At 34.0% G+C, this 26,707-nt stretch overlaps 1 protein-coding gene across 1 annotated transcript; it reads left to right on the forward strand.

Moving 5' to 3' along the window:
• Positions 1-20,859: 20,859 nt before the first annotated feature.
• LOC145678533 (uncharacterized) lies at positions 20,860-25,769 on the forward strand. Its single transcript, XM_081748783.1, has one exon. It carries the CDS (start codon positions 22,473-22,475, stop codon positions 24,480-24,482), a length of 2,010 nt encoding a protein of 669 aa, XP_081604909.1. The 5' UTR covers positions 20,860-22,472; the 3' UTR covers positions 24,483-25,769.
• Positions 25,770-26,707: the final 938 nt, after the last annotated feature.

The following is a 26,707-nucleotide window of genomic DNA, read 5'->3' on the forward strand; positions in this document are numbered from 1 at the left end:
AGTTTTACTGTCCTAGCTTGTTTTCCTTTTCCGCACGGCTGTTTCTCTTACCTAGCTATCCTTCTATCTTTTCCTCTCTAAATTCTTTTTATTTTAAACCTACCGCATCAAGTTTTAACGTAACAAATATTTTACTACTTAACATATATTATTGAACCTGAATTTTCCAACTGAGATGCTGAGACACACGATTCATGGACGTATTTGTTGTTGTCAAATATTAAGGAACCGTTTTCTATCACAATTTGACCCACCGCAATAGTGAGCGATAGTTCAGTATACTATTCAGTTTTTGCTCGGTCTCTTTTATCATTATCCATTTGAAATTCTCCGTTGTACTATTCGTTATTTCTATTTTTGCTTCCATTAATTACCATAGAGGTGAATGTTGTGTAAATTTTGGGCCCATAAATATTACTAACATTTTTAGAGTCATTTACATGTATAATTTCAGTGTTTACATGTCTGTCTTGCACTTTAAATGTCCACCGTTTTAAAATTGTTTGAGAATAGAAATGTTTATCATTATGAGCGGTTAATTAGTCTAATTGTGTTATATGGTCGGATTTTTCTTATATGAAGTGTTGCAACCTTAGAATTTTATTAATCGGTGTCATTAATTCGAAAGATTAAATGATAATTTTGTATATGTATGTTGACATAGAAATATGTGTTGAATATAAATGCGATATTGAAGTAAAATGTATAGTGTTGATTTACGTAGATAAATATGTGTAAAGGGTCTTGGTGTCTGCCCCGAACGGTTGCTGGTTGCCATAGTTTCGAAAAATTTGACGAATATAAAATGTGAATTTAAAGTATACCGCCCATGTTAGATATTTTATTTAATCTCTGTAATATGATTAATTAACATCTGTAAATTTAAACATCGTCTATTGTTATACTAACTGAAAGGAGCATGAAATTAAGGCAAGTCATCGTAACCCTAATTTATCATCAAATTTACCCCCAAGCCCATAAACCTGAAATCCTCCTGTGCAATTTCACCCATCATATTTCATTCTCGAACCTGAACAGTTTTCCACTTCAGCAATTGTGGTCTTGATATAAAAGCAAAATCTCTTTGAATGTAGAAAATTCTCGTTTCATTATATTGTGCAAATATAACTACAAATGTGTGCACTTAATGTGATACAATTTGATAGTGATTTAAAAGGCTAGTAAATGGACGAGATAATAAATGGAATGACAAATTGAGTGACGTAGTCATTGTGAAACTAGTGACAAAACCTTTTTTCCTTAATCTCTGAGTTAAGAAAATGTATAAACAAATAAATCTATGAACTGAATATGTGTTACTCACAATTTATAAACATTATTTCATTTGCGCATATCGACATAGAGTGAATTTAAGTACATGGATACCAAAAAGGCGCCTTACGAACGTGTGATATAAAAAGTCATTTGAAAGTACGAGAAGGGACTCGTTAAATCATCTTTTTTAAGTTTGTTTATTTCCTTTCATATGAGATATGGTCTCATTTAACCATCATCTTAAGTTCTTTTCTTTCATACGAAATACCATAGAATGTAACTAGATTTTTTTCAAATGTACATTTTATTTTATCAACATTTAAACTATTCTATTTTATTATTTGTCTTTCTCTCATCTTTCTCTCATCTAAGATCAAATTCATATAGATGTAATCCAAGCTTGGAATGACACATTTATGTGTACTCAATTGCATGTCATAAATATATTTTTATGTTTAAATTCTTAATAGTTGTAATAAATGTTGACCAACTGTAGTTAGATTATAGTTTCTTTTGAACTGATTTACCTATATCAACACATTGTCCTATATATATGTGTGTGTGTGTGTGCGTGAATGAGTGACAAATTTAGCTTTAAGTAGTTGCTTTTAAGCTTGATTTACGACGATAGTGTTTACAATATGTTTGTAATACTATATTATATGTGTATTGGTGCATGACCGAAGTCATGAAATGCCTCTAAATTATTCTAAATCGGCTGTGGGAGTAAAGCCAAATCAACAGGATGAGCGTTGATAACGACAGTCTTACAGGAATCCCGAAACTTCTATTTGTGGAAAATGTGTAAATCACTTTGACTTTTTTTCTTGGCTTACTCAACTGTGTGTTCGATCTCCACTATGGAAATTCAGATACTGGATAAAGGTTATTTAACCTTGATTCGTACTGTGGTGTAAAACGTAACTTGTTTATCAAACAATTCATGAATACTACCTCTAAGGGTCATGCTTAGGGCCTAGATATAAATGTGTCTGAAACGATATTGTTTCGGAGCAATTATTCCAAACATCTTCCACCATTACTCCTACTGCTAGAAATAATAATATTTTCGTTCGCCATTTCCAACACGTTACATATATCCGTTCAACCAGAACTTGTAAATAGGAACTATACTTTCTTATATTGGTATGTATATTTTGTTAAACTATCAATATAACGCATACATTATCCAAAGCCCTTTAGCCAAAGAAAGCGTGTTACTATGTATCGTGGTAAAGACAAATCCTACTTAATTTCTGTTTAGGCATCCGAAGTTTCGATATTAATGTTGTCCAGGAGCTGACACCTTCTTTCTCCTCTCTCATTTCTTTTCGGATACTAATCGCTCTTATCCTTTTTTTATCACTGTCTCTTATCCTTTCTTTTTCTTTTCCTATCAAGTACAGTACGCTAAGTTACATTGCAACAGGACGTAATATTGAGGTCTTAAATTTTCAGTAATAATAATAATAATAATAATAATAATAATAATGGTATTAAAATTTTTAAAGTTGCCCTAACTTAGGCAATACTTACAGATAAGTCGGGATTTCGGGAGGGTGTCTCAACCTTCAGGATACGCATCTGCAACTACAAAATTTTAAACCAAACAATTACACTGAAATTTCATGTAGAAAGTATTCTACTGTACGTTTTGAGGAAAATAACTGTAATAAAAATGACTGAATATCACTTAACAGTAAGGCATATAATAAACTAATTTTTACGATATGCAGAAATAATTACAAAAGCTTTGCTACATAAATTACTACACATACGATAATAAATTCAATGAGCTCCGAAATGCAAAGTAACAAAATAGCGTATAAGATTCAGTCTACAAAGCAATTGTTACTTAAAGAATGGATACTTTTCGTCTCGTCTCCATTCCCATCTCTAAAGCGAGACTATAATTTGAGTTAGTCTTCTCGCGTCTTAAATGTAAAATGTTAACTCTCGTCTCAATTTTGTTTGTTTTGTATCAGAAACGATACGAGGAATTCCTCTTGATACCCGCGCCGTATTTGATTAAAATAAAGGAGTTTTATATTTTGTTCTTAAAAATCTGTAATGTATATAATTTAGTGAATACAGTGATATAATGCCCTCCGAGTCAACTACATATATTCCTGCGTTTTGCCAGTCAATCTGACTATTAACAACCTACTGTTTTGAGCGAATAGAAAAGGCTCTTTATTTAGGCAAGCCTAAACAAGTAAAGGTTTACATTAGTGGTTAAAGTTGTAGTTTTCTAATCTTGTGGCCCGGGTTCGATTCCTGCCTTGGCCGTTTATCCTTTTTAAAATGTTTTTTCATTTACAAGGCTGAATTCTAGTTGGATGCTACTAAATGAATGATAATCTCCAGTGGAGAAATTCAGTGATAATGTAATCCTGAAAATAAAGGAAGGAAAACGAATTGAGAAAACGAGTTACAGAGTTAATTCTGTTAATGGTTTTATATTTGATATTATCCGTTAATTTCGTGCATTTTAAAGTTGTTTATTGACACCATTTCCTCCTTTTTCTCTTTGTATCTCAATGCGTAAAATTTCACAAATATTATACAAATTATGAACCCTCAGTTATATTTGGAAATTAACGGGAAATAGGCCGACTTTAATACGGATAAGTTCTCCAACTCTGAGTGTTATCGAACTTTGCATTTTTAATATTTACAAATAAATTACCAATAGTTAGCATTTTAAAACATTATTTAACGAGTAATGAAATCATCTATTTTTTCTTTCGAAGTAGTATTACGTATGAATGAGTAGCGTAGGAACCTAGGAGCTCATGCCCTGTTAGACCCCCAACATTTTGATTGGGGGTTGTGTTCTTCCCTCCAAATGATCCATCCATACTTTTAATTGATTTGCAGGTAGTAGAGACCTGCACGGGCCGAATTTTTTTGGCCCGAACCCGGCCCGATAAATTTTAAAAGTTTTTGGCGCTACCCCGACCCGATATTTTTAAAAAAAATTAGCTCGAGCCCCAATCTTTCTCAAAATTTAGTACTAAATTTGACCTAACGCTCAGAAACATTTTCTAAACTCTGGTTCACAACCTGACGCTTGCCTCCTGAATGGTACCATTGCCTCCTAGAACTTTGCCTGTCATCGAGAGAACAAAAACTCCATTCCCTGTAACAAAAATCTAACTTAATTGATTTTAGCATAAAGTGAAGATGGCAATATTGTTTAGCGACAGGCAAAACATTTCCACCCCTTCTTGTTATATTTTGAGTTCAGTGAAGGTCAAGGTCAGAGCTCAATTTACCTCATAATGCCTGCAATCCTCTATAGTGAAAGTGGAGCCGCTAAGCAACACAAACTGTAAATAGCTATTGCATTTTTTGTAACATTTTCACCGACACTTCTTTGGCTTTATTCCAATTATCATTTAACGAAAGTCAATAATTATTAAAGAATTGCAATTGATCGGCCCCAGCCTGGCCCGACCTGAAGAGAAATCAGTGTCGGCCAGCCCAAGCCCGGCCCGGCCCAAAGAAATAGCAGAGTCGGCCCGCCCAAGCCCGGCCCGCGGGCCGGACCGGGTTTCGGGCCAGGCCCGGCCCGTGCAGGTCTCTAGCAGGTAGGACTATTGTTAATAGTTTCAAAACTCAGTGCAAAGCTTTGATTTAGTTAAAAAAAAAAATAACCTACCATATGTACCGCATAATCTATCTGCATATAATTTGATACGCGGATAGTATAATTATTTGAACTAAGTAACCTTGTTTATATAATCCTCATTTGAGTTAATTATAAGATTATTTAAGTTCCCTGAATGTTATCTTCTCATCAGCGCCTCGGATACCGTATATTTTTCAAGTGGCTGTGTATAGTTTTACGTGTGTATCATACAAACAAGAAGTACTGTGAGTACAAGTATCCAAAGACTCCCTTTTGTTATTTCGTCAGCCAGCGTTTTGCTCCACTTCTGCACGAAAATACTCTTTACGATTTGTGCTTTTAACAGTTGGGGGCAACTTCACGCTGCTGTGCTAGCTACTACCAGGCGTATTAATCTTGGAGCAGGTGTTAGTTGGGTTGCCTATCTCACGGATTTTGTACCTCAAGAATTTCTGTTGCCTGCTGTATATCGTGATTTCCAAGTCACAAAGAATTCTCGGTTTCGGAAAAAAAAATCATCAACATGTACGTTGAAGTTTAGTTCAGTTTCGCAGCAGAAGAATGTTCTTTTGTTCCTCCCTCTCCGAGATTTTGGCCTTTGGGGCCCCCTTTGCCCCCAACTGACTGTCGGTTCGCTTTATGTATACATGTATTGCTAGCATCTGAGAAGGTTGCTAGGCTGGGATTTCAGAGATGAGCAGTAAGTGTCCCCACCCCTTCAACTTAATGGTTGTCATTCGCGGGTCGCTAAGTTATTTGGAGGTGGGTCACCAGTGACAGGCAGATGAAAACTAAAAACATTCTTCCGTGTCCCGCCTCCTCAGCTAAAACTATCGAACAATACCTAGGATGAGTCAAAGAGTTTAAAAATGGAATGAAAAGGGGTAAGGGGTAATAATATGTTGACCATGTGACATGCATTTCATAACGAGAAGCCTTGCTTGTTGGTAGGACGTCAAGCAAATACAAGCAGCAAAGTGGTAGTTGTGTGTGATATTGTGTTCAATGAATTGCATTATAGATTAACAGTATTCCTTCTAGTGGTGAGTGTGATATCTGATGTTTGACTTTTTTTTGAATCATAGGGAGTGATTTCCCCCTGTGTAGTGCCTACCCCACCCCAATTATTATGGTTAGTAAACGTGTGTATCTTAGCGGAGCGACAAAAAGGAAAAAAACTAAAGAAAGGGATGTTTTTTTTAAAGCATCCCGAAAATTTCTTCACATTTTTCAGTGATCAAAGAAAGTGAACAACGTATTTCACCAGAAACTTCAGAAGATGAAAAATCTGAGAGTGTTTGTGAATTCGAGGTGTCTGCAAATATGGAATGTGAACCCATGGAAAGTGAGCATAATGTATCTTGCCCTTCGGATAACAAATTTACCGAAATGAAAAGTTGTTCCCCCTTCCTCTCCACTTCTCAATCTAATGTTGACCATACTGCTGAAGCATTAGATTTCTCGCATAAATATTCAACCGATCGAGGTAATTTTAATTTCGAAATCCCAGAAAACTTTAAAAAATTCATTTTGAGTTATGGCCCTGCAAACCATCCGGTCCTTTTATTAGAGACGAGAAAAAATAGATGTTTCTCTTCTGATTATTATTTTCAAAGTATGCAACACGGCAAAATCCCACGACAACGGTTATGTTATTCGGAAAAACAGAACCGCGCATAGTGTGAGCCCTGCTGGCTCTTTAGTGACAAGAAAGCAACTCACTTTCATTCAGCATGGATTGAAGGAATAAGTGACTGGCAAGGACTAGTGAAAAAAATTAAAGAGCACGAACGAGCTCAATATCATTTGCAAGCTTGTATTACTTACACGACATGAAAAAATGATAGTACTGTGTGAGAGAGTTTAGTATCTGAAATGGAAGACGAGATAAATTATTTTTGGGAAATATTGAGGAGCATAATCGACGTCACACTCACTTTGGCAATGTGTAATACTGGCTTTAGGGGACATCGAGAAAAACTGGGTGAACCTAACAGTGGTAATTTTCTTGCGGTTGTTGAACTTTTGAGTAAATACGACCCCATTTTGTCTCGATTAATAAATGATAAAACAAAGAGCAAAATTACATACTTAAGTCCCGAAATACAAAATGAAATTATTCAAATGTTATCAACGCAGATAGAGAAACAAATAATCTCAGAAATACAGGACGCTTGTTTCTTTTCTTTGATTTTGGATACTACTCAAGATATTTCAAAACACGACCAATTGCGCTTCATTTTTCGATACGTCCTAATAAAGAAAGATGTAAACGACAGCCCCGTAGAACTCATTATACATGAAAGTTTCTTGGGATCTTTGAGGGTATTGGACGGAAGTGCACAAGGATTAGTAAGTACAATTTTACAATTTATTGAAGAAAAGGGAATTTCAATAAGACAGTGCAGGAGACAGGGCTACGACGAGGCGAAAGTGATGAGCGGAGTGTATTCGGAAGTGCAAGAGCGCATCATGAGACTTGAGCCTTCAGCCAATTATGTACATTGTGCTGCTAACAACTTGAATCTAGTGCTGAGAGATGCAGCTAAAATTCCGCAGATAACATCCTTTAATAATATTCTTGAAAACCTTTATGTATTTTTTAGTTCCAGTATTAAAAGATGGCAACTTCTAGAAGCTAATAATAAAGCCACGACTCTTAAAAGACTATGTTCATCAAGGTGGGATTCAGCTTACGACGTGTTATTAGCTGTCCGTTTTCGTTATGGAGAAATTATGAAGGCTTTAAGCAACATAATTGTGACATCAGACAAATCAAAGGAAAGCGACGGTGCAATTTCCTTAAGAAAACAAATGAAATTCTACGAGTTTGTAGTTCAAGTGGTAGTACAACCAGGGTCGGATTGGCTACTAGTTGGCCCTGGCGGCTGACATATTGTGTTCTACCCGAATCCTCAATCCCTCCCAACCACCATTACTCTAATTGCCCACTGTTTTCCCACGAGAAAAGCACACTATTATCTTAGATAAAGCGCACTATTCTTTAGTAGCCACACCGTACATTATACCTTAAAGATCATAATATAAAATCAGGGTAAGTTGATATATTATTATGAGAATTCAACTTCCTATCTTCTGCCACTAAGCAGCGCTTCTCCGTCTTCGGCAGATAACCAGTTTGCGAATACCATGAGGTCATTGTAAGCCGCTACCACTTCCTTTCCTGCACACTATCTTATATGTACACTATTAAGGTTTCACTATAACAAATTATTTCGCGTCAATCTTTTACTTCATTTTTCGGATTTTTGCCAAGAATTGCCTGGTTTGGCTCCACTGTGCGACATGATAAAAGAAAAGATCAGGAAAGAAATTATCTATAGTAAATCTTAATATTGCTTCCAGAAATTGATATAATTACTTTTCATTTCTATTTACTTAATTTTATTCCAAATTTATGTGACCTCTCTTTATTAAAATTTTCATTTGGCCCCTGTCTGGGCGGCAATCGCCGCCTAGCCGCCTGGGCCAGTCCGAGCCTGAGTACAACATAAAGTTTAAGAAACGTCGACCATCGTATCGAAAAAATGCACTCACCAAATGAAGATGTACAAGCTGTAACAAAATTAATGGGTGAGGTACTTACTTCACTTTAAGAATTAAGGAATTCTTTTGACAAAGTGAAGAAAGAGTCCGAAGAAATGGCACAAATGTGGGGGATCGAATGTCGTTTCACAAGTAAACATCCAAGTAGAGCAAAAAAGTTTTTTGACGAATTATGTGAGGATGAAAGGCTAAGTAATTCAGAAGAATATTTCAGAATTAATGTTTTCTATGGTTATTTGGATACTGTATGTATTGAGTCAATTACAGATCAGGTTTGAAAGCATGATATACATCACTGAAAAATTTGAGTATTTGCAACCCAGTGTTCTCGTGAACAGTAGTGAGAAGGAACTCCATTCAAAGGCGGAAAGACTTGTAGTGAGCTATTCGAATGATGTTTCTTCAGTTTTCCCTCATCAGTTACTTATGACCCGTAGTGTACTTCGAAATGATATCAAATGCTTAAAAGTGGGAACAGTGAAAGATTTTGCGGAATTGGTCCTTATTAAAAATCATGTGGTTATTTCCAGTATCCCTGAGGTCTCTGTGGCTTTGTATTTTGAAATTGTTTTTAACTCTTCTTATGACAGTGGCTTCAGCAGAACGATCTTTTTCAAAACTAAAATTAAGAACCATGTGCGCAGTTCGATGATGCAGGAACGTTTGTCAACTCTTAGTATGATAAGCATCGAAGTTGAAAGAGCACGCAAGTTAAATCTGCATTCTTTAGTGGAAAATTTTGCTCGCAAGAATGCTGCACGAAAAAGACGTTTCAAAGTTCAATATTAATTGTAAGTAGAAAGTGCATGTATTATTATTATTATTATTATTATTATTATTATTACTATTATTATTATTATTATTATTATTATTATTATTATTATTATTATTATTATTATTATTATTATTATTATTATTATGTATAAATCTAAATCTGTATATTACAGTCGTTTCAACACAGTTTTCCGTTTCATGGTCCATAGACCTCAAAAGTATGGCTAGTTAAAACTGTGACACACTGCTGACAGTACACAGTTGCATTGATGCTCTGACCAGCTGGTAGCAGTTCACGATGAATAATGCCGTGAGCAGTCCCCAAACACATAGGAGCATTTTATGCCAATGTTAAGCACGTCCAGTCTGCCGTGACGAGGGTCATTGAAGCAATTCCGAAAAAGGACACTCAAAACTCTACACTGGTTGAACGTGCCCAGAGGTGTATTGATGAGGAAGAGATGTATTTTGAATTTAAAAAAAAGTACAGTAGGTAAAGTACCTAATTCTTCTTTTTAAATTAACGTTGCGTTATTTTTTCGACATACAAAAGCAAGGACAATTGAATTAAGAAAGTCACCAACGTGGAGAATGAGTGCAATGTACAGTATAATAGACTCACAGAAAGGTAGTGTATCATAGATATTTACGCTCATTACCTTACAAGATTTAAAAACGGAAGTATAAATATAGTGTATTATACCATGAAAGGTGAGTACTATAATTGGGCATTAAACCTGTTGTGTTTTGTTCCAATAAATAAATATAATAATAACCTCATTTGCATGTTAGTGTTGTTAATAGCACTGTGTATAAAAATGTATTGTGATGGAAGTTTGTCCGTTTATATAAACACATCAGAAAATTCAAGATAAATGTAAACCTCAAATCGACAATTGTAACCTTTTCAAAGCATTATATTCTACGATAGAATTGTGCTAATGAAATAATACTTTTTGTTATGTTGGAAAAAGGGAGTCTCTTTCCTAAAAATTACGATGTTTATCCAGGTAGTACTGGGTGTTAAATCACAGCTATAATGGACAGACGTCATTATATAATCATTATTTCTCCCCTTTTTGTGACGTAATTCCTGTAATATTTTACCCTTCCACGACTGGCTGTGACGTCATACAAGGATTTTAATAGCTCTTAATACGAGAAAAGCGTACTCGTTCGCTACGTTTAGAGAATATCTATGGTTCCCATTTTGGGACAAAACCAGCGTTGCCAAATTAAGGGAAAGAAATTCTAATCTGCTCTCTATTAAATCCGATGGCGGAGAATACAAAGGTTTGGAAAATACATACTTCTATAGATGTTCACATATCGTACTATATTCTGATGTTTATTGTTTATACCAATGTATATATATTAGTTTAAAGTCGTGGTTGATATACAGTTTTGTTCACGGGGTGGAAATTACAAGTACTTTTAATTAAGCTCAAACGTTCATTTTCTATGTGAAACTTAGGGACGAAGTCTCATATGGGATCAGAATCATATGTACTCCTGACTGGAATCGAACCACAGTCTCACTCACGAAAATATAAATGCCATCTATCTAGCCACAAAGGAACTTCTGTCTATATTGTGTCACCTAAAGTTTAGGTGTATGATATGTAACATTATATAAATTGTTTTCATTATGTAAAGTAACATCAAATCCCCAAAACACGTACAATTAGTGAGACTGCTAGAAGCCGTTTTCGAAAATTCGCATTCCCCCCCCCCCTTTGCCCTCTGGTAAACTGCCGTTATTTTTGCAGATAGAGAAACAATTTAAAGAAAGGGAAACTTTATAAAAACCTGAAGTTTATAATTTTGTACGTTGAATGATATGGCATCTAGGCGTATTTATATACAGGGCAAGTGAAAATGGTGGACTCGATTTCAGAAATTTATTCCGTGAAATCTAGTACATGTTTGTTATTGTGAGAAATGCGCTTCCAAAAGTTAATTTTTGAAGTTTAGTTTCCACGTAGAGTTTCCGCTTTCTACCGCTAAGATCAGAAATGTAGCTAGAGATTTCGGTGCTCGGGACGAAGTAGAATTCGGTGCTCTTTATACTCATCTCCCCAAGTTTTTCTTTTCTTTTTTCTTTTTCTTCTTTTTTTACGTGTAAAAGAAGCACCCTTTCTTGTTATGCTATGCTGAATTTTTATCAAACTGCTTGGATAGACCATTGCAAAAGTCCAAAAGATTATTGTATGTTCTTTTACAAATAAGAGTTGTTTCCACGATGCTTGTTTTGGACTTGTAGACCTTGACAAACTACCTTTCGTTGGTATACAGACCCACTTGGAAAACAGTTAGGGAAATTTACAGTACAATTATATATAATTTCATACTATTGATAGGAAATGAAATTTCAGTACATTAAAACTATGTGCTTTAAAAATATTCGATATGGGTGACAGTATTAATTTCCAGTAATAATTGTAAACTTTTGAAATTTATTCTGTACATGACAACTCAAATAGCATTTCGTTAACATTAACGAAACCGCATTAACTCAAATAGCATTAACAGTTTTGTTTCATTAACATAGTTATTTCGTATCGTCCCTGGAAGGAGATAATAGAAAGTGATCCAGATGGTGTTTACAAAATACCATTAAATGAGCTGTCACCAGTCTTACTCATAGGCCAGAAATGTGCAATTTATGACATTATAATAGTTAAGTACACAGATCCCTCTAACATTCTGTACGAAAGATCTTGAAAACAGACATTAGTTCTTTTAATAGTGATATTTCCCGTAAACAGAAGCTTTGCTTTGTTATAATTAAATATAAACTAATTATTTGCTGAGCAAAACTATATATTTTCATTAAAATTCAACACGTGTTACAGTTTCGCCAACTAACTCTTTCATATATGTATGTATATGTATGTATGTATGTGTAATTATTTACTAAATTGTTTAAGTTAATTTATTGTTAGTTTAAATTAGTTAAGATCGTCATTTTGTGTAATTAGCAACAATAGAATGCATCTATATAGAAAATTTTCAAATAAGTATAATTGAAAGGGATTTGTTGCTGCTAATAGTCAATCAGAAGAAAGATATCTTAGCTGTTGTATGTATATATGATTGTACAGTTATCCTGTATCATACAGTGTCTGATGAAGCTAAAGAGTTAGTTGGCGAAACTGTAACACGTGTTGAATTTTAATGAAAATATATAGTTTGCTCAGCAAATAATTAGTTTATATTTACTTTTAATAGTATTTGATAAATATTGTGTGATTTACATTCAATTTTTTTCTTTAATTTACTTTTCTTTCTTTCTTTCTTTTTTGTAATTGAGAAAAGTATTGGACTCTTTACATAAAGTAAATCTGGTTTACACAGATTATGAAATTTTTACGGAAACATAAATCTATTGTAATAATTGGCTTCTTTTTTAATTCATTTGTGTTTTATTCATTGTCAACTCTTCATTGACCATAGAAAATTAATCTTTGTCGCTTCAAGCTAAAGGAAGAAAGCTTATTTCATGCATTAATGTTTATTTTCAGCTTTCTGAAGCAGCATGAAATTTTTCTCCCTTAGCTTGTACTTAAATTTTTATAGATGTGGTTTTCCCTCAAAAGGCACCACTGATTCTATTTAGCTTTAAATCCATTATGTTTAGGTTTCAGAAAATGTTAGTTTTCCTAAACACGAACATAATGGATTTAGAATAAAATAAAGCGCACATACAACTCTCTATTCTAACACAAATCTGACTTATTCGGTGTTTCTATGCAATGAAGGTAAATTATTTACCCATAAAGGCATGTCAATAGTAACTATCATACTTATAAGACGAACATTTGTATCGCTGCTCGCTGGTCTAGTGGCTAGCGTGTGCCTCTCTTTCATACACGTGATCAGGGCTCGACCGCTCGATTCTCAGAGAGGGAAAGCCTTCGTAATTGAATGCATTGCGGTGGTTCAGATTCCATCATTTACTTTAGATCTCAGTGGTGGATCTAGCCCGGGGCCGGGAGACCTAGGCCCCCCAGTTTTTCGAGTAACAAAAATAATTTAACCTGTTATTTATACTGGCCCAAAAGTAGGTATACACTCCTGCATTGATCAAGTATAACATTCTAGCTTATAGGTTTATTTGCTTCGACTATTCCGAGCTTAAGATATAAGTAAAAAAGACATTAAGGACAAATAATAAAGAAACTAAGTGTACCTGATGGATAACAATAACGAATGATATATAAAACAATGAGTTGATTAGTACGGGACTATATACCTATTTTGGGCCACCCTGTATATTTTTGAAAGTTAACTAATGATATATCTTCATAGTCAGGGTTATGGCTGACCCCCCCCCCCCCGACAGTTTTTACCTTCTAGATCCGCTACTGGTAGATCTACATCTTATATAGCCTGTTTTGAAAGTGAACGCTAAATTTGAGGGGAAAAAATGATAGAACGAACATTTGCTGTGAGCATTCTTTTGTATAGTTTATACCTCGTTAGTAATCGCAAAGAATTCTTTACAACATGATTTTCACGTCTCTGTTCAGAAGGAGAGAAACTGGTGAATTTTAACTGTGTTGTATATTCATTTACGTACTTTCCAGAGGCATCCACTGCATAAATACAACTTCACATCACTGGTCGTTGCTGCATGTGGAACAAATTCCGTTTTCCGGAACATTCCTACATCCATTCTTCTCCTCTTGGCCGTTGTTACCTTCATTGTTCACCGACAAACAATATATTTAGGAAGCTGGAATTTTGTATTCACGATTTGGCAACTGTTCAAAGAAAGAAATTCGGCCAACAACGTGTCAAAAAAATGTCTAGGTTTCTGAAAAAAGAAAAAGAGTAAGGAAATTTGATCAGCAACAGAACATCAAAAGAATTGTGCTTATTCAGAGTATAAGTACTTCTTTTTAAATTTGAAATCGTTATTACCCTTAGTATTTTAAAGAGTGTACATTATACATGCATAAATAATGTTTTTGGTATCATATCTTCAGTTATACTGTATGACTTGACATTTTTTTTTCTGGTCAAGGAAGGAATGAGTATAAATTTTCAGGTCAAATAACTTTGACCATTAGTACAATAAACTAATGTTAAATTCGACTTCAGAGGACTATTTGTCTGGATACTAGACGTAGATTAGTTTTAAAGAGATGTTCGGTTGGAATAGTTGGTTCCCTATCGAGAAATGATCCATCTTCGTAGCTCACATAATGGTATACTTTTTCGTTACACAGTTCCTTCAATTTCACAACACATTATTAAATTTGCATAATATACACCGTGTCCGAGAATTATCTCTACAACTTTACGACGTTATATTTAAAGAAGTTAAGGTGATATTTACATGCGGTTTGTTGCATTCAATGCAGAAAGTCTTTTTTTCAGGCGGTTTTGTGCATTCAATGCAGAAAGTCTTACATGTTCTTCTTTTGTCTTTTACAGGTTAGCAAACAATAAATGAAGATGTGGACACCACAAGAAAAAGCACAGTGTGTTGCCTGGTACATAGAAACGAAGTCGGAGACTCAGGTGCAGCTGAATGTAAGGACCAAGTATGCACGTGATCCTCCAACCAGAGCTACAATTAAAGCTTGGTATAAACAATTCATGGAAACGGGGAGTGTTCTGCACCAGAAAGAAGCTGGAAGACCAAGTACCAGTAAGGAAGATGTGGAAAGAGTGAAACAGGCCTTTGTGCGTAGTCCAACAAAATCTGTTCGCAAAGCGCGAGAGAATTGAATATGCCCAGGGCTACGGTTCATGATGTTCTTCATAAACGACTGAAGTTGCATGCCTACAAGGTGCGACTCCTGCAGGCCTTATTGCCAACCGACAAACCCTGACGTACTGACTTTGCTTGTTACATGCTGAACCGCATTGAGCACGATAACCAGTTCCTGCAAAAGATTTGTTTCAGTGACGAGGCAACATTCCATGTATCTGGGAAGTTGAACAGGCAGGCACAATGTTCGCATATGGGGATCCGAGAACCCTCATGTAACACGTGAGATGGAGCGCGATAGCCCTAAGGTAAATGTCTGGTGTGGGTTAATGCATAATTGGACCCTTCTTTTTCGCTGAAAATTCAATCACAGCTCAGGTCTATCTGGATTTGCTCCAGCTTTATGTGATTCCTCAGTTGGAGGATCTGCAACCAAACATTCTGTTTCAACACGATGGAGCTCCGCCACACTGGTCTTTAGAAGTTCGAGAATACCTGGATGAGGTGTTTCCCAATAGGTGGATTGGTCGCGGCGGTCCGATATCATGGCTTCCGTGGTCGCCGGATCTGACACCACTGGACTTCCTGTGGGGGTACCTTAAGGACATCGTCTTCGCTACGAAGGTAGCAAACCTTCAACAGCTAAAGCAGCACAGCAGCGCATATGGGCTGAAATTGATTTTCGTCTGGATGTGCTTCGTATCACACATGGTGCCCACATAGAGGTGTAGTGAACAGGTAAAAAACGTTAAGACTTTCTGTATTGAATGCAAAAAACCGCATGTAAATATCACATTAACTTCTTTCAATATAACGTCGTAAAGTTGTATAGATAATTCTCGGACACCCTGTACAATAATATCCAACATTAATTTTAACAAAGCATTTTTAGTATTTTAAGATATTTTAATTGAAAATATTTTCTTTAATATAATAATAATAACAATAACAACAACAATAATAATAATAATAATAATAATAATAATAATAATAATAATAATAATAATAATAATGATAATAATAGAATGCAAATTTATCGTTTTTGAATAGCTTTCCACGCAAACATATCACATCACACTTAGCTTATGATTAAACGGTAGACCCACCTCTCATATTTGAATTGGTGCTGAAAAGGGACATTAAACTCCAATAACGAACAAACAAACAAATTATTGCCTTCTGAAATTTCGAGTTAAATGAAGTTTCTCATTTAACGTCCCAAGTTTATACTACACGACAGGGGATTACTTGAAAATAAATGGTTATGGAAGAAGAATTCCTGGAACGCGGATATAGAAGAAAACAAGATAACATATGGAAAACCCAAGGACACAATTTTGTCCACCACAAAATGAGCTGCATGGGATCGAATCAGATATTATTTGTCTCTAAAATGAGCCTAATATACCTAATGAGCCTAATGTATCTAATATATATAAAAGTATGCTGTTACAAATGAATGAATAATTACAGCTTAAAAATTTCTTGTGATTGCTGAATTAAAATATTCTGGATCGCATAAAGCAGAAATTCATCTTTTAGATCAGTGCTTATGTATGCTTACCGTACAATTGGTAGTGAAAATTTATTAGTCATACTAAATTTTCACTACCGATTGTACTTCTATTGGACAGTCTAAATTTTGTGTCAGGTTGCAAATGAAGTAGTAGGATGGGCAGAGAAAGGCTATTGAGGATTATGAAAATATCAAAAAAAGGAAGAAAGAGGGAAAGGAAGGAGTGGAGAACAGTTTCACTGACGGTGGAGAAACAAATTGTATACATACACAAGTGACGAAGAAAATGGAGAAAGCGTAGTAGGCGTACTATAAACGTAAACGTGATGAGCTAAGCTGAAAACTAAATCCCTAGTTACAAAATCTTGAAAGGTATAAAACGGTGCTATAGAAAAATATGAAATAATATAGTGTGACGTTGAATAATATAGTCCTAGATTTCTACCACTTCCGGTTTAAATAGAGAGCTTGAAGTCTAAACAAAATATTCTTGGGATGCTGAATGGGTGTCGGAAAACCCTATTTCGCTATCCCATACCCTTTCTTGCTCTATGACGATCAGTGTTGAAACTGAAAATGCCTAATTTCTACAACTTCCAGTTTGAAAAGAGGATTAACTGAGTACTGAGGGTTAATATTCCACGAATACCACAACCTCACAACAATTTCATTTGACAAATTTGGAGACCAAACACTCGTCCACGTTACCAACTTTCTCAAATCATTTTCCTTGTAAGAAGTATACGAGATGACATGAACTAAGAATAAGATAATCTGAAGGAGCGAGATCTGGGTTATATGTAGAACGTTTTCTTCGAAATTTGTGGATACCTAGCGTGGCGCGGAGCGTTATCGACCTGAAGAAGAAGCCGGATTATTTTATATATATAGCAATTTTGGGCCTATTGTAATAGTTCAGTGAACTTTCTCGTAGTTAAGAGGTTAGAGTACGTGCCTTTCGCATATGAGACCAGAGTTCAAATGCCAACAGGAATTTATGTAGTTCGGATCCTACTGTATGTTAGGCTGTAAGTCCACGTCTCATATAACTTCGCTGCTGAAAGGGATGCTAAACTTGAAATCAAATCAAAGTCAAGTAATTGTCCATCATAAATATTTCCATCCACAGCACGGCTGTCTGGAACAAACGTAGCCTTTGATTCAAACTCTGCTTTCTCCCTCATTTTAAGAACAATGCTCTTGTCCTGGTTATAACTAGTGCACTTATGATTACCAACAGAACGTTAAAGAAGTTCCAACTCCGAAACCTATCGTTTCGAGAATCCCGTAGAAATTGTCGTCTTGAGTCATCTGAGTGAGTGTCAGAATGAGTCGTCTTTTGTCCTCCGTCTCCAAATAAACTTCGGTTGTCCAAAATGATGACAGATGGTGCTTTAAAATTATCTCATTGTGTGATTATGCATGAATTAATCATTACGTCTACTCCAGGAAATGCCTTTCATGGCATGTGCTTTCCCAGTCCGATGTATGTCTCCAGCACTCGTATCGCCTGCCCTGAATCACGTAAACTATTTTTGGACTGTTCAAATAGTCACACTTTTCTTTGGTTCAACAGCACAGACTTCTTTTACAGCGTCCACAGCACAGATTTCCTTTCAAGATTGTTTTCTAACAATATCTTAATAATATACGAATAACTTAAGCTTATCTACGGACTATGGAATCCGGAAGTTCAATGCAGCATTCACAAGTTCTCCATTGGCATCTGTCCTTAGCAAACTCCATCTAGTTTCTACTTGGTATTCCTATTTCTGAGAGATCTATCTTAAAATTGTTCTCCTATCTGCGCCTAGGTCTTCCTAATAGTCTTTTCCCGACTGTGTTTTTAGTTAAAATTTTCAATGCACTTATACTTTCTTCCATTCTGTTTAATGACCTACTCACCTGATCCTCGTAGACTTAATGATCCTAAGAATGTTAGATAAACGGTATAAATTATGCAGTTCCTAGTTATGAGGATTCCGCCATTCCATTCCCCATTTCCGTCTCTCTTGGGTCCGAATATTTACCTCAGAATTTTATTTCAGATAAGCCTTTTTAAAGTCTAATTTTCATTCCTTTAAGTAAGTAGGGGCTAAATACATTTCGTAACCCTACAGAAAAACATGCATAATTATCGCTTTATATACTTTAAGCTTCAAATACTTCGACGGGATTTGAAAAGACAAAAGAGTTGGAACTAACTGTTAATACGAATTCTTTGATTTCAGTTAATATTTAATTTCTTCGTGGACATATTTTTGGTCTATTTATCCAATGTATTCCAGGTATCATTTTCCTATGTGCATGCTGTAATACTGGTTTCATTAACTATTAAAAGACTGCTAGACCGTTATATAGGGCATAGTTATTGTGCACTCGTGAGGAGAGCATTCACATTACTGATAAAAACAATTATTTGCAATGTGGAACAGTTGGACTGAAAAAGTGAAATTCTGATATTCTGAAGGGATTTTATGCTGCTTCAGGTTGGCAACACTGACCGGTGATCAAAGACAAACTTTTTTGATCTCGAAACAGATCTTGAAATTGCTAATTGTTCATAGTCAAAACAAACACATGTGTGTTATAATTGAATGCTCCCTTAGACTTGCCATATGAGACAACAAATTTGTTGTCTTTTCTGTCAGTAAGGTGCTGTCATATAAGGAGAATATAAGTCTTATCTTCTATCCACTAACAAATTTCATCATCTTCAGGATTAATATGACGCTTAATAAGTAATACGTTTTCATGACAGCCACATGGATACTACTTGTACATAACGGCGTAAATGTTAAACGTAAGTAATTGAAGTGTTTACTTAGTCGAAAATATTATTTGATACTTATATGCACTTGATTGAATTCTATGTTTGATTATATCAGTTTGATTGTGATACTAAAACAGGTGCTATGGTTCCGTCTACATGGTAACTGACATGTGGCACACGTCATGCGCTTACTCTTGATGCTTCCACATAACATGACAACTGTTTGTTTTGCTAACGCGGGTTCGATTCTAGGCGAGAGCTAATGTAATTTCGATACCATATTAAACTGTAGGTCTACATCTCATGTAGATTCGATATTTAAAATGACATTAAACCCCAAACAATCATTTTTAAGTAAAGAAGTAAGTGACTCATTCTTATTTTTGTCATGTCAATAAAATGTAAGTACTTAATATAGCTTGGTATCTTCCTTCAAATAGCTATATTTTCATATTTGTACTTTAATCTAAATATAGTGGAATCGCGTTATTGTCTTCTTCATAACTTCTTAGATGAAAAGATGAAAGAAAAACGAAGAGTAGGGAAACCACAACTGGTAGATGATTTTAAAAAAATCTATTGGAAATTAAAAGAGGTAGCTGAAAAATCAAGAAACGTGGAAGAAACATTGCCAGACCCTAACCTAAGAGATGAAAGAAAGGAAATAGCCATCAATAATCCTAGGGCCTGCTCACAGACAGGATATTTAATAATAATAATCTTTATTTCAATGTCACTAACAGGTCGTAAGCAAAATAAGGCACATTTGTCATATCAGAGTACTACATATGATACAATATAATAATAATAATATTAATAAATAAGAATACTGTAAAAGGAGGAAACTAATATAAAACATAATGTAGATTAAAGTCAATTAAGCAGAAATAATTCATTTTCAACGCTGTTAAAACTGACAAGTTCTCTATCTATCTACAAACAAACAAAGGAAAGCTAAAAACAGTCTTAAACTTGCAATTTAGCTTAACGTTGCTAAAGTTATTGTTTAAAAACAATCAGTCAGATTTCATAAAAGTATCAATAGACATAAAGTATCATTTAGACAGTAAGTCTAAATTTGTCTTAAATCGTGCTATACCTTATACTACAATTCGGTACTTTTAAACCTATGTTTCTTAAACAGTATTCACTGATATGTACATATCTAATATCTTTTGCATGCATATTTTGTCAAATTGTTTTCTTCTATTTGTAAGATTCTCCAAACTCTAGTAATCATTCCAATATTCATACCTAGGTTTTCATTTTAAACCATGGTAGAAACATCTTTGGAATGATTCTATCTTGTATGTCAAGGTTTCAAAAACTCTGTTCCATATTAGCCATTTAAACTCCAGTTTCGATCTTACAAGTAATTTACATAAATACACATATGTTTTATCTCTAAAACACAAATCAATAAAACCTATTATTCCTCTGGCTCATTGTACACTTCTGGTCATAGGCAGCTTGTAATGCGCCGCTATTCCAAATCTATACCACAGCGCATTACATATTTATAAAGTGGTGATAAGGATTCCAATCCGCACCGTATGATATAAATTTAGAAAAAGTAATTAATGTTTTCGAATCGTAAATAAATAATTTGGATATAAATGAGATAAGATAAAATGAAAATGTCGGAAATTTATAAAGGTGAGAAAATGATCATGAATAGATAGTTGTACGTTTGTTCGGGAGAGATTTTCTTCTCTCTCCCCTTATTATAATATCTGCCACTATTTTAGGATGACATGATTTAAAGTAAAATAGATTAAAAGTCAAAATCTCAAGCTTCACGTTAAACTCTTCAGTATTTACTACGTGTCCATTATTTTGAGTAATCAAACTTGTGCGATAAATTTATTATATGTTATGAAACTTAATCCTATGGTAGATTTGAATTTAATAATACAGTTGTAGATGTTCTGTAGAAATGTGGAATTCTGGCGCACCAATTTATTTAATATTTTAAATACCAGACGAATGGTTCTTTTGAGACAATGCAAAGAGTAGCTTGACGCTTGTGATTATTTGGGAACTAACAGTTGTGGTTGCAGCGGATGAATCAGCGTACCTGTAAAAATATAATAATAATAATAATTAATTAATAAATAAATAAAGAATAATGTATTTTAATATAATGAGAAGAAAAGATAGACAAGAAAATAATTTTATATGAGAAGAAGAGAGATAAATAAAATATTGCAAATATTACATGCATATGTTTACGACGTATTTTAATTATTAAAAGGAACGTTAAAGGTTGAATACTTACCTCGTGTTTGATGTTATTCCCGCTGTTTAATATTGTTTCCTGAACAAATTATATAAATATACTTGCGCCGAAGCTGAAATGTGAAAAAGAGCATCGAATATATATATACACGCAGGAACATCTACATATAAATATTTTATATGAAATCTAAACTATAATCTACTAAGAAGTTAACCTAATCTAACAAAGTCAAACAAAGAAATATATATGTATTAGTAACAACCTATTATCAAAGATTCAATGTAATGAAACAAATCACTTACCTGTTGTAATATTCTATACTGTATGTATTAAAATGTTGAATTCAGAATGGTAATGATATTTCAATCGATGGTAATATTGCAAATTTAGTTATAATATATATATCAAATCTATATTCTGTTTCCATATTATTTGTGTTTCGGATAAGTTCCCAGGTTTTTTTGCTCCACATGTCGTCGAGTCTGTTTTCTTCTGAATGATTTCCCGAACTATTATGTGTGAGGGTGGCGACTCCGTTGACGCCGGGCCAAACTTTGGCTCAGTTCCTGTTAGGAAATGTCCTGTTGCAGAAACCGAGCCCACAATTAAAATAACTTAACCTAAGAACAGTAACGACTTGTTGGACTACCAGAGAAAAGTGGATCCCATGTACAATCTTATTATGTGGACATATAAAGGTGACAGCAACATTATCAGTCGTTAAAATGTTCATACAGTAACTTCATTTAAATGTCAATAACACTGTGTTGTACTGTGGAAGGAGTGCATTACAGTAAAATGGCGATCACAGTCATCAGGATTGGATTGTGACAACAACGTTGTGGAAAACAGGAACAATGTGGTAGTAACCTGGGAAAATAAATTTGAATATTTTGAAAAAAAAAGAAAAAAAGGCAGATATGAAAAGGGGAAGAAGATGAAGATCTTCCGAGCTATAATCAGAAGAAATTAATGGCAATTGTTCGTGATATTAGTAAATATAAGAATTCTGAAGATGATGATAAAGAAGATAAAAAACGTAAACACCAAGAAGAAAAAGATATAGAGAAAAAAGAGAAGAATATCGTAAAAGGTGGTACTAAAGATGTAAAAGAAAAAGAGAAGAAAATAGTAGAAGATAATACAAAAGATATAAAGGAAAAGAAGAAATCAAAAGAAGGTGAAAGTAATATAGAAGATAAGAAGAGAAAACATAAAAGTTACGACAAAGAAGAAACAATGAAAAGGGATAAAAGAAAACAAAAAGATAATTGTAGGAGTGAAGCAAAGGAGAAACAAGAGAGGAAGCATAGACACAAAGAAGAGAAGAAAGAGACGACAATTATTAGAAATAATTCCGCTAAATGGAAAGGAGACTCAAGGAAAAATGACGAGAGTGATAGTGAGAAGAAAAGTAAGAGAAAAGAAGGAGTTCGAATTATTCCTGAAAAAGAACATATTAAGACAGGAAAGAAAAGACACTCACATGACGACTCGAAAGAAAGGAAGAAAACAAAAAGCCATACTGAAGAAGAGAAGTCGAAAAGAGAAAGGAAGAAAATAAGAAGCGATACTGAAGAAAAGTATGTGAGAAAAGAATGGAAGAAAACTAGAAGTGATAGAGAAGATGTTAAGGCTAAAAAGGAAAGAAAGAAAACAATAGGCGATACTGAAAACGATAATTCGAGAAGAGAAAGAAATAAAACTAGAAGCGATACAGAAGATGAAAAAGCTAAAAAGGAAAGAAAGAAAACAAGAGGCGATATTGAAAATGATAATTCGACAAAAGAAAGAAAGAAAACTAGAAGCGATACTGAAAATCAGAAGAAAGAAAGAAAGAAATCAAAACGTGATACTGAGGATGAAAAGAAGAAGAATAGAGAGCAGAAAGAAAGTTGGAATATAGAAACCAATAGTAAGAGAATAAAACTCAAAGATAAAATTGAAGAAGAGGAAAGGCAAATAAAGAAGTCGAAAGGCTATATTGAGGGTGAAAATAAGAAGAGGGAGAAGAAAGAAGGTAGTGAAATAGAAGCTAAAAAGAAGAAAACAAATTTTGATATTGAAAATGAAAAAAGCAAGAAGAGAGAAAAGGAAGAAGGCATTGGTGGAAAAGTTGGAAGAAAAGAGGAGAGATGTGAACCAGAAGACGGGAAAAAGCAAGAAGATAGGAAAAAATTAAAAGGGAGAGATTTTGAGGACAGACATAAAAGAAGAGAGAAGAAACGTTTAGAGATTAATAAAGAGAGTGATGATCAGTTGGAAAAAAGGTTAAAAGAAATGAAAAGGAAGTCTACAAAAGAGAAACTAATGAAAATTCACAATAGGACACATGATGAAGAAATTCCATTTGTTGTTTTTCGGGAAGCAACAACCGAAGAATATGAGACGATAGAGAAAGGTATTGACGAGATTGATTTTAATGAGATGACCCTGTATGAAATTTGGCGGTTTATGTTCAAACAGAATATACAGTTTCTGAAAGAACTGAAAAAGAATACGAGTCTTACTTTGTCTGAATTATCATCCTACTATGATAACAAGATGGACAAAGTGAAAGAATCGAAGAACAGTGAAGTTAACATCGGAAAAATAGATGAAAAAGAGAAACACCAAGATAATTTTATAGACAATGAAGACACTGAAAAGCCAAATATTTTAACTGAAGAACAAATCAAAAATGAAACAATGATTGGAAATGAGGATAGAAGTAACACACTCTGTCAAGAAGATAAAGCAAATCAACACATGGAAGAGGAGAGCAATTACGAGAAGCAAATACAATTACAGGAGAAATACCAGTTTCACAATATGGGGCAATATTATCATGTGGAAAAAGGAAAATATCAAATCGGAAAGAATGACGATATTAACGATGAGAACTCGGAAGGAAGAAAAAGGAACCTGATGAAGTCCATCAAAAGAGAAAAAATGTCTCAAGAAGGAAAAGAAAAACAATATTCGCGGAAAGGAACAGAATGAGGAAAAGAAAAAGAAAGAAAACTGAAGTTTCTACATGTTGGACACCAAAGATAAAGAAAGCAAGATTCCAAACCCGGAAGAGGACGAGAAGAAAAATGAAACAATTGATACAATGTGAATTAAGGTTTGGTAAACCAAGATTCGAAAGACAAAGCGGAGAAGTAAGGCCAAAGAAAGAAATAAAAATTCTGAAATGGAAGTCGAGAAAGAAAAGAATGAAATCCAGAAATGAAAGACAAAAGGAAAATAAGAAGAAAAAGATTTGTTTAGGAAAAAAGAAAATGGGAAGGAGGAAGTCAAAAACAGATTGGAAACATGACAGACATAAAGCAAAGAAAGATTTGGAAATTAACAAAGAACACAGAAAAATAAAAAATATAACAGATACTAGTAAAGCATGGTTTCGGATAAGACTGCAAGGATTTGTATTCGATACAGGTTGAATCATCCAAAGCTAACCCTAAACTTCCAAAGATGTTATATTTTGGTATGTCTGTTTTGATATTATGTGTTAATGTTATTTAGTGTTCTGATATTTAGTGTCCTGTTCAATTTGAAAACCATTAATAATGCCATTAAGTTTTGTTTTAAGTAAACTGGTTGTTGTTACTGTGATAACGTTATTTTACAAGAAAATGATGACTGTTGGGAAATGTATAAAATTTGTTTCATATGAGTTGGTCCTTATTTAGTCACAAAACTCTAGAGAAAATGTGAATATTCAATTTCGAAAAATTTTATCAAGTGATAAAATTTTTGTTTAGACACCGGGGAGTCTGTAATGCGCCGCTATTCCAAATCTATACCACAGCGCATTACATATTTATAAAGTGGTGATAAGGATTCCAATCCGCACCGTATGATATAAATTTAGAAAAAGTAATTAATGTTTTCGAATCGTAAATAAATAATTTGGATATAAATGAGATAAGATAAAATGAAAATGTCGGAAATTTATAAAGGTGAGAAAATGATCATGAATAGATAGTTGTACGTTTGTTCGGGAGAGATTTTCTTCTCTCTCCCCTTATTATAATATCTGCCACTATTTTAGGATGACATGATTTAAAGTAAAATAGATTAAAATAGTCAAAATCTCAAGCTTCACGTTAAACTCTTCAGTATTTACTACGTGTCCATTATTTTGAGTAATCAAACTTGTGCGATAAATTTATTATATGTTATGAAACTTAATCCTATGGTAGATTTGAATTTAATAATACAGTTGTAGATGTTCTGTAGAAATGTGGAATTCTGGCGCACCAATTTATTTAATATTTTAAATACCAGACGAATGGTTCTTTTGAGACAATGCAAAGAGTAGCTTGACGCTTGTGATTATTTGGGAACTAACAGTTGTGGTTGCAGCGGATGAATCAGCGTACCTGTAAAAATATAATAATAATAATAATTAATTAATAAATAAATAAAGAATAATGTATTTTAATATAATGAGAAGAAAAGATAGACAAGAAAATAATTTTATATGAGAAGAAGAGAGATAAATAAAATATTGCAAATATTACATGCATATGTTTACGACGTATTTTAATTATTAAAAGGAACGTTAAAGGTTGAATACTTACCTCGTGTTTGATGTTATTCCCGCTGTTTAATATTGTTTCCTGAACAAATTATATAAATATACTTGCGCCGAAGCTGAAATGTGAAAAAGAGCATCGAATATATATATACACGCAGGAACATCTACATATAAATATTTTATATGAAATCTAAACTATAATCTACTAAGAAGTTAACCTAATCTAACAAAGTCAAACAAAGAAATATATATGTATTAGTAACAACCTATTATCAAAGATTCAATGTAATGAAACAAATCACTTACCTGTTGTAATATTCTATACTGTATGTATTAAAATGTTGAATTCAGAATGGTAATGATATTTCAATCGATGGTAATATTGCAAATTTAGTTATAATATATATATCAAATCTATATTCTGTTTCCATATTATTTGTGTTTCGGATAAGTTCCCAGGTTTTTTTGCTCCACATGTCGTCGAGTCTGTTTTCTTCTGAATGATTTCCCGAACTATTATGTGTGAGGGTGGCGACTCCGTTGACGCCGGGCCAAACTTTGGCTCAGTTCCTGTTAGGAAATGTCCTGTTGCAGAAACCGAGCCCACAATTAAAATAACTTAACCTAAGAACAGTAACGACTTGTTGGACTACCAGAGAAAAGTGGATCCCATGTACAATCT

Source organism: Thermobia domestica, chromosome 2, assembly GCF_964235325.1.
Source record: "Thermobia domestica chromosome 2, izTheDome1.hap1.1, whole genome shotgun sequence".
NCBI classification, from domain to species: domain Eukaryota; kingdom Metazoa; phylum Arthropoda; class Insecta; order Zygentoma; family Lepismatidae; genus Thermobia; species Thermobia domestica.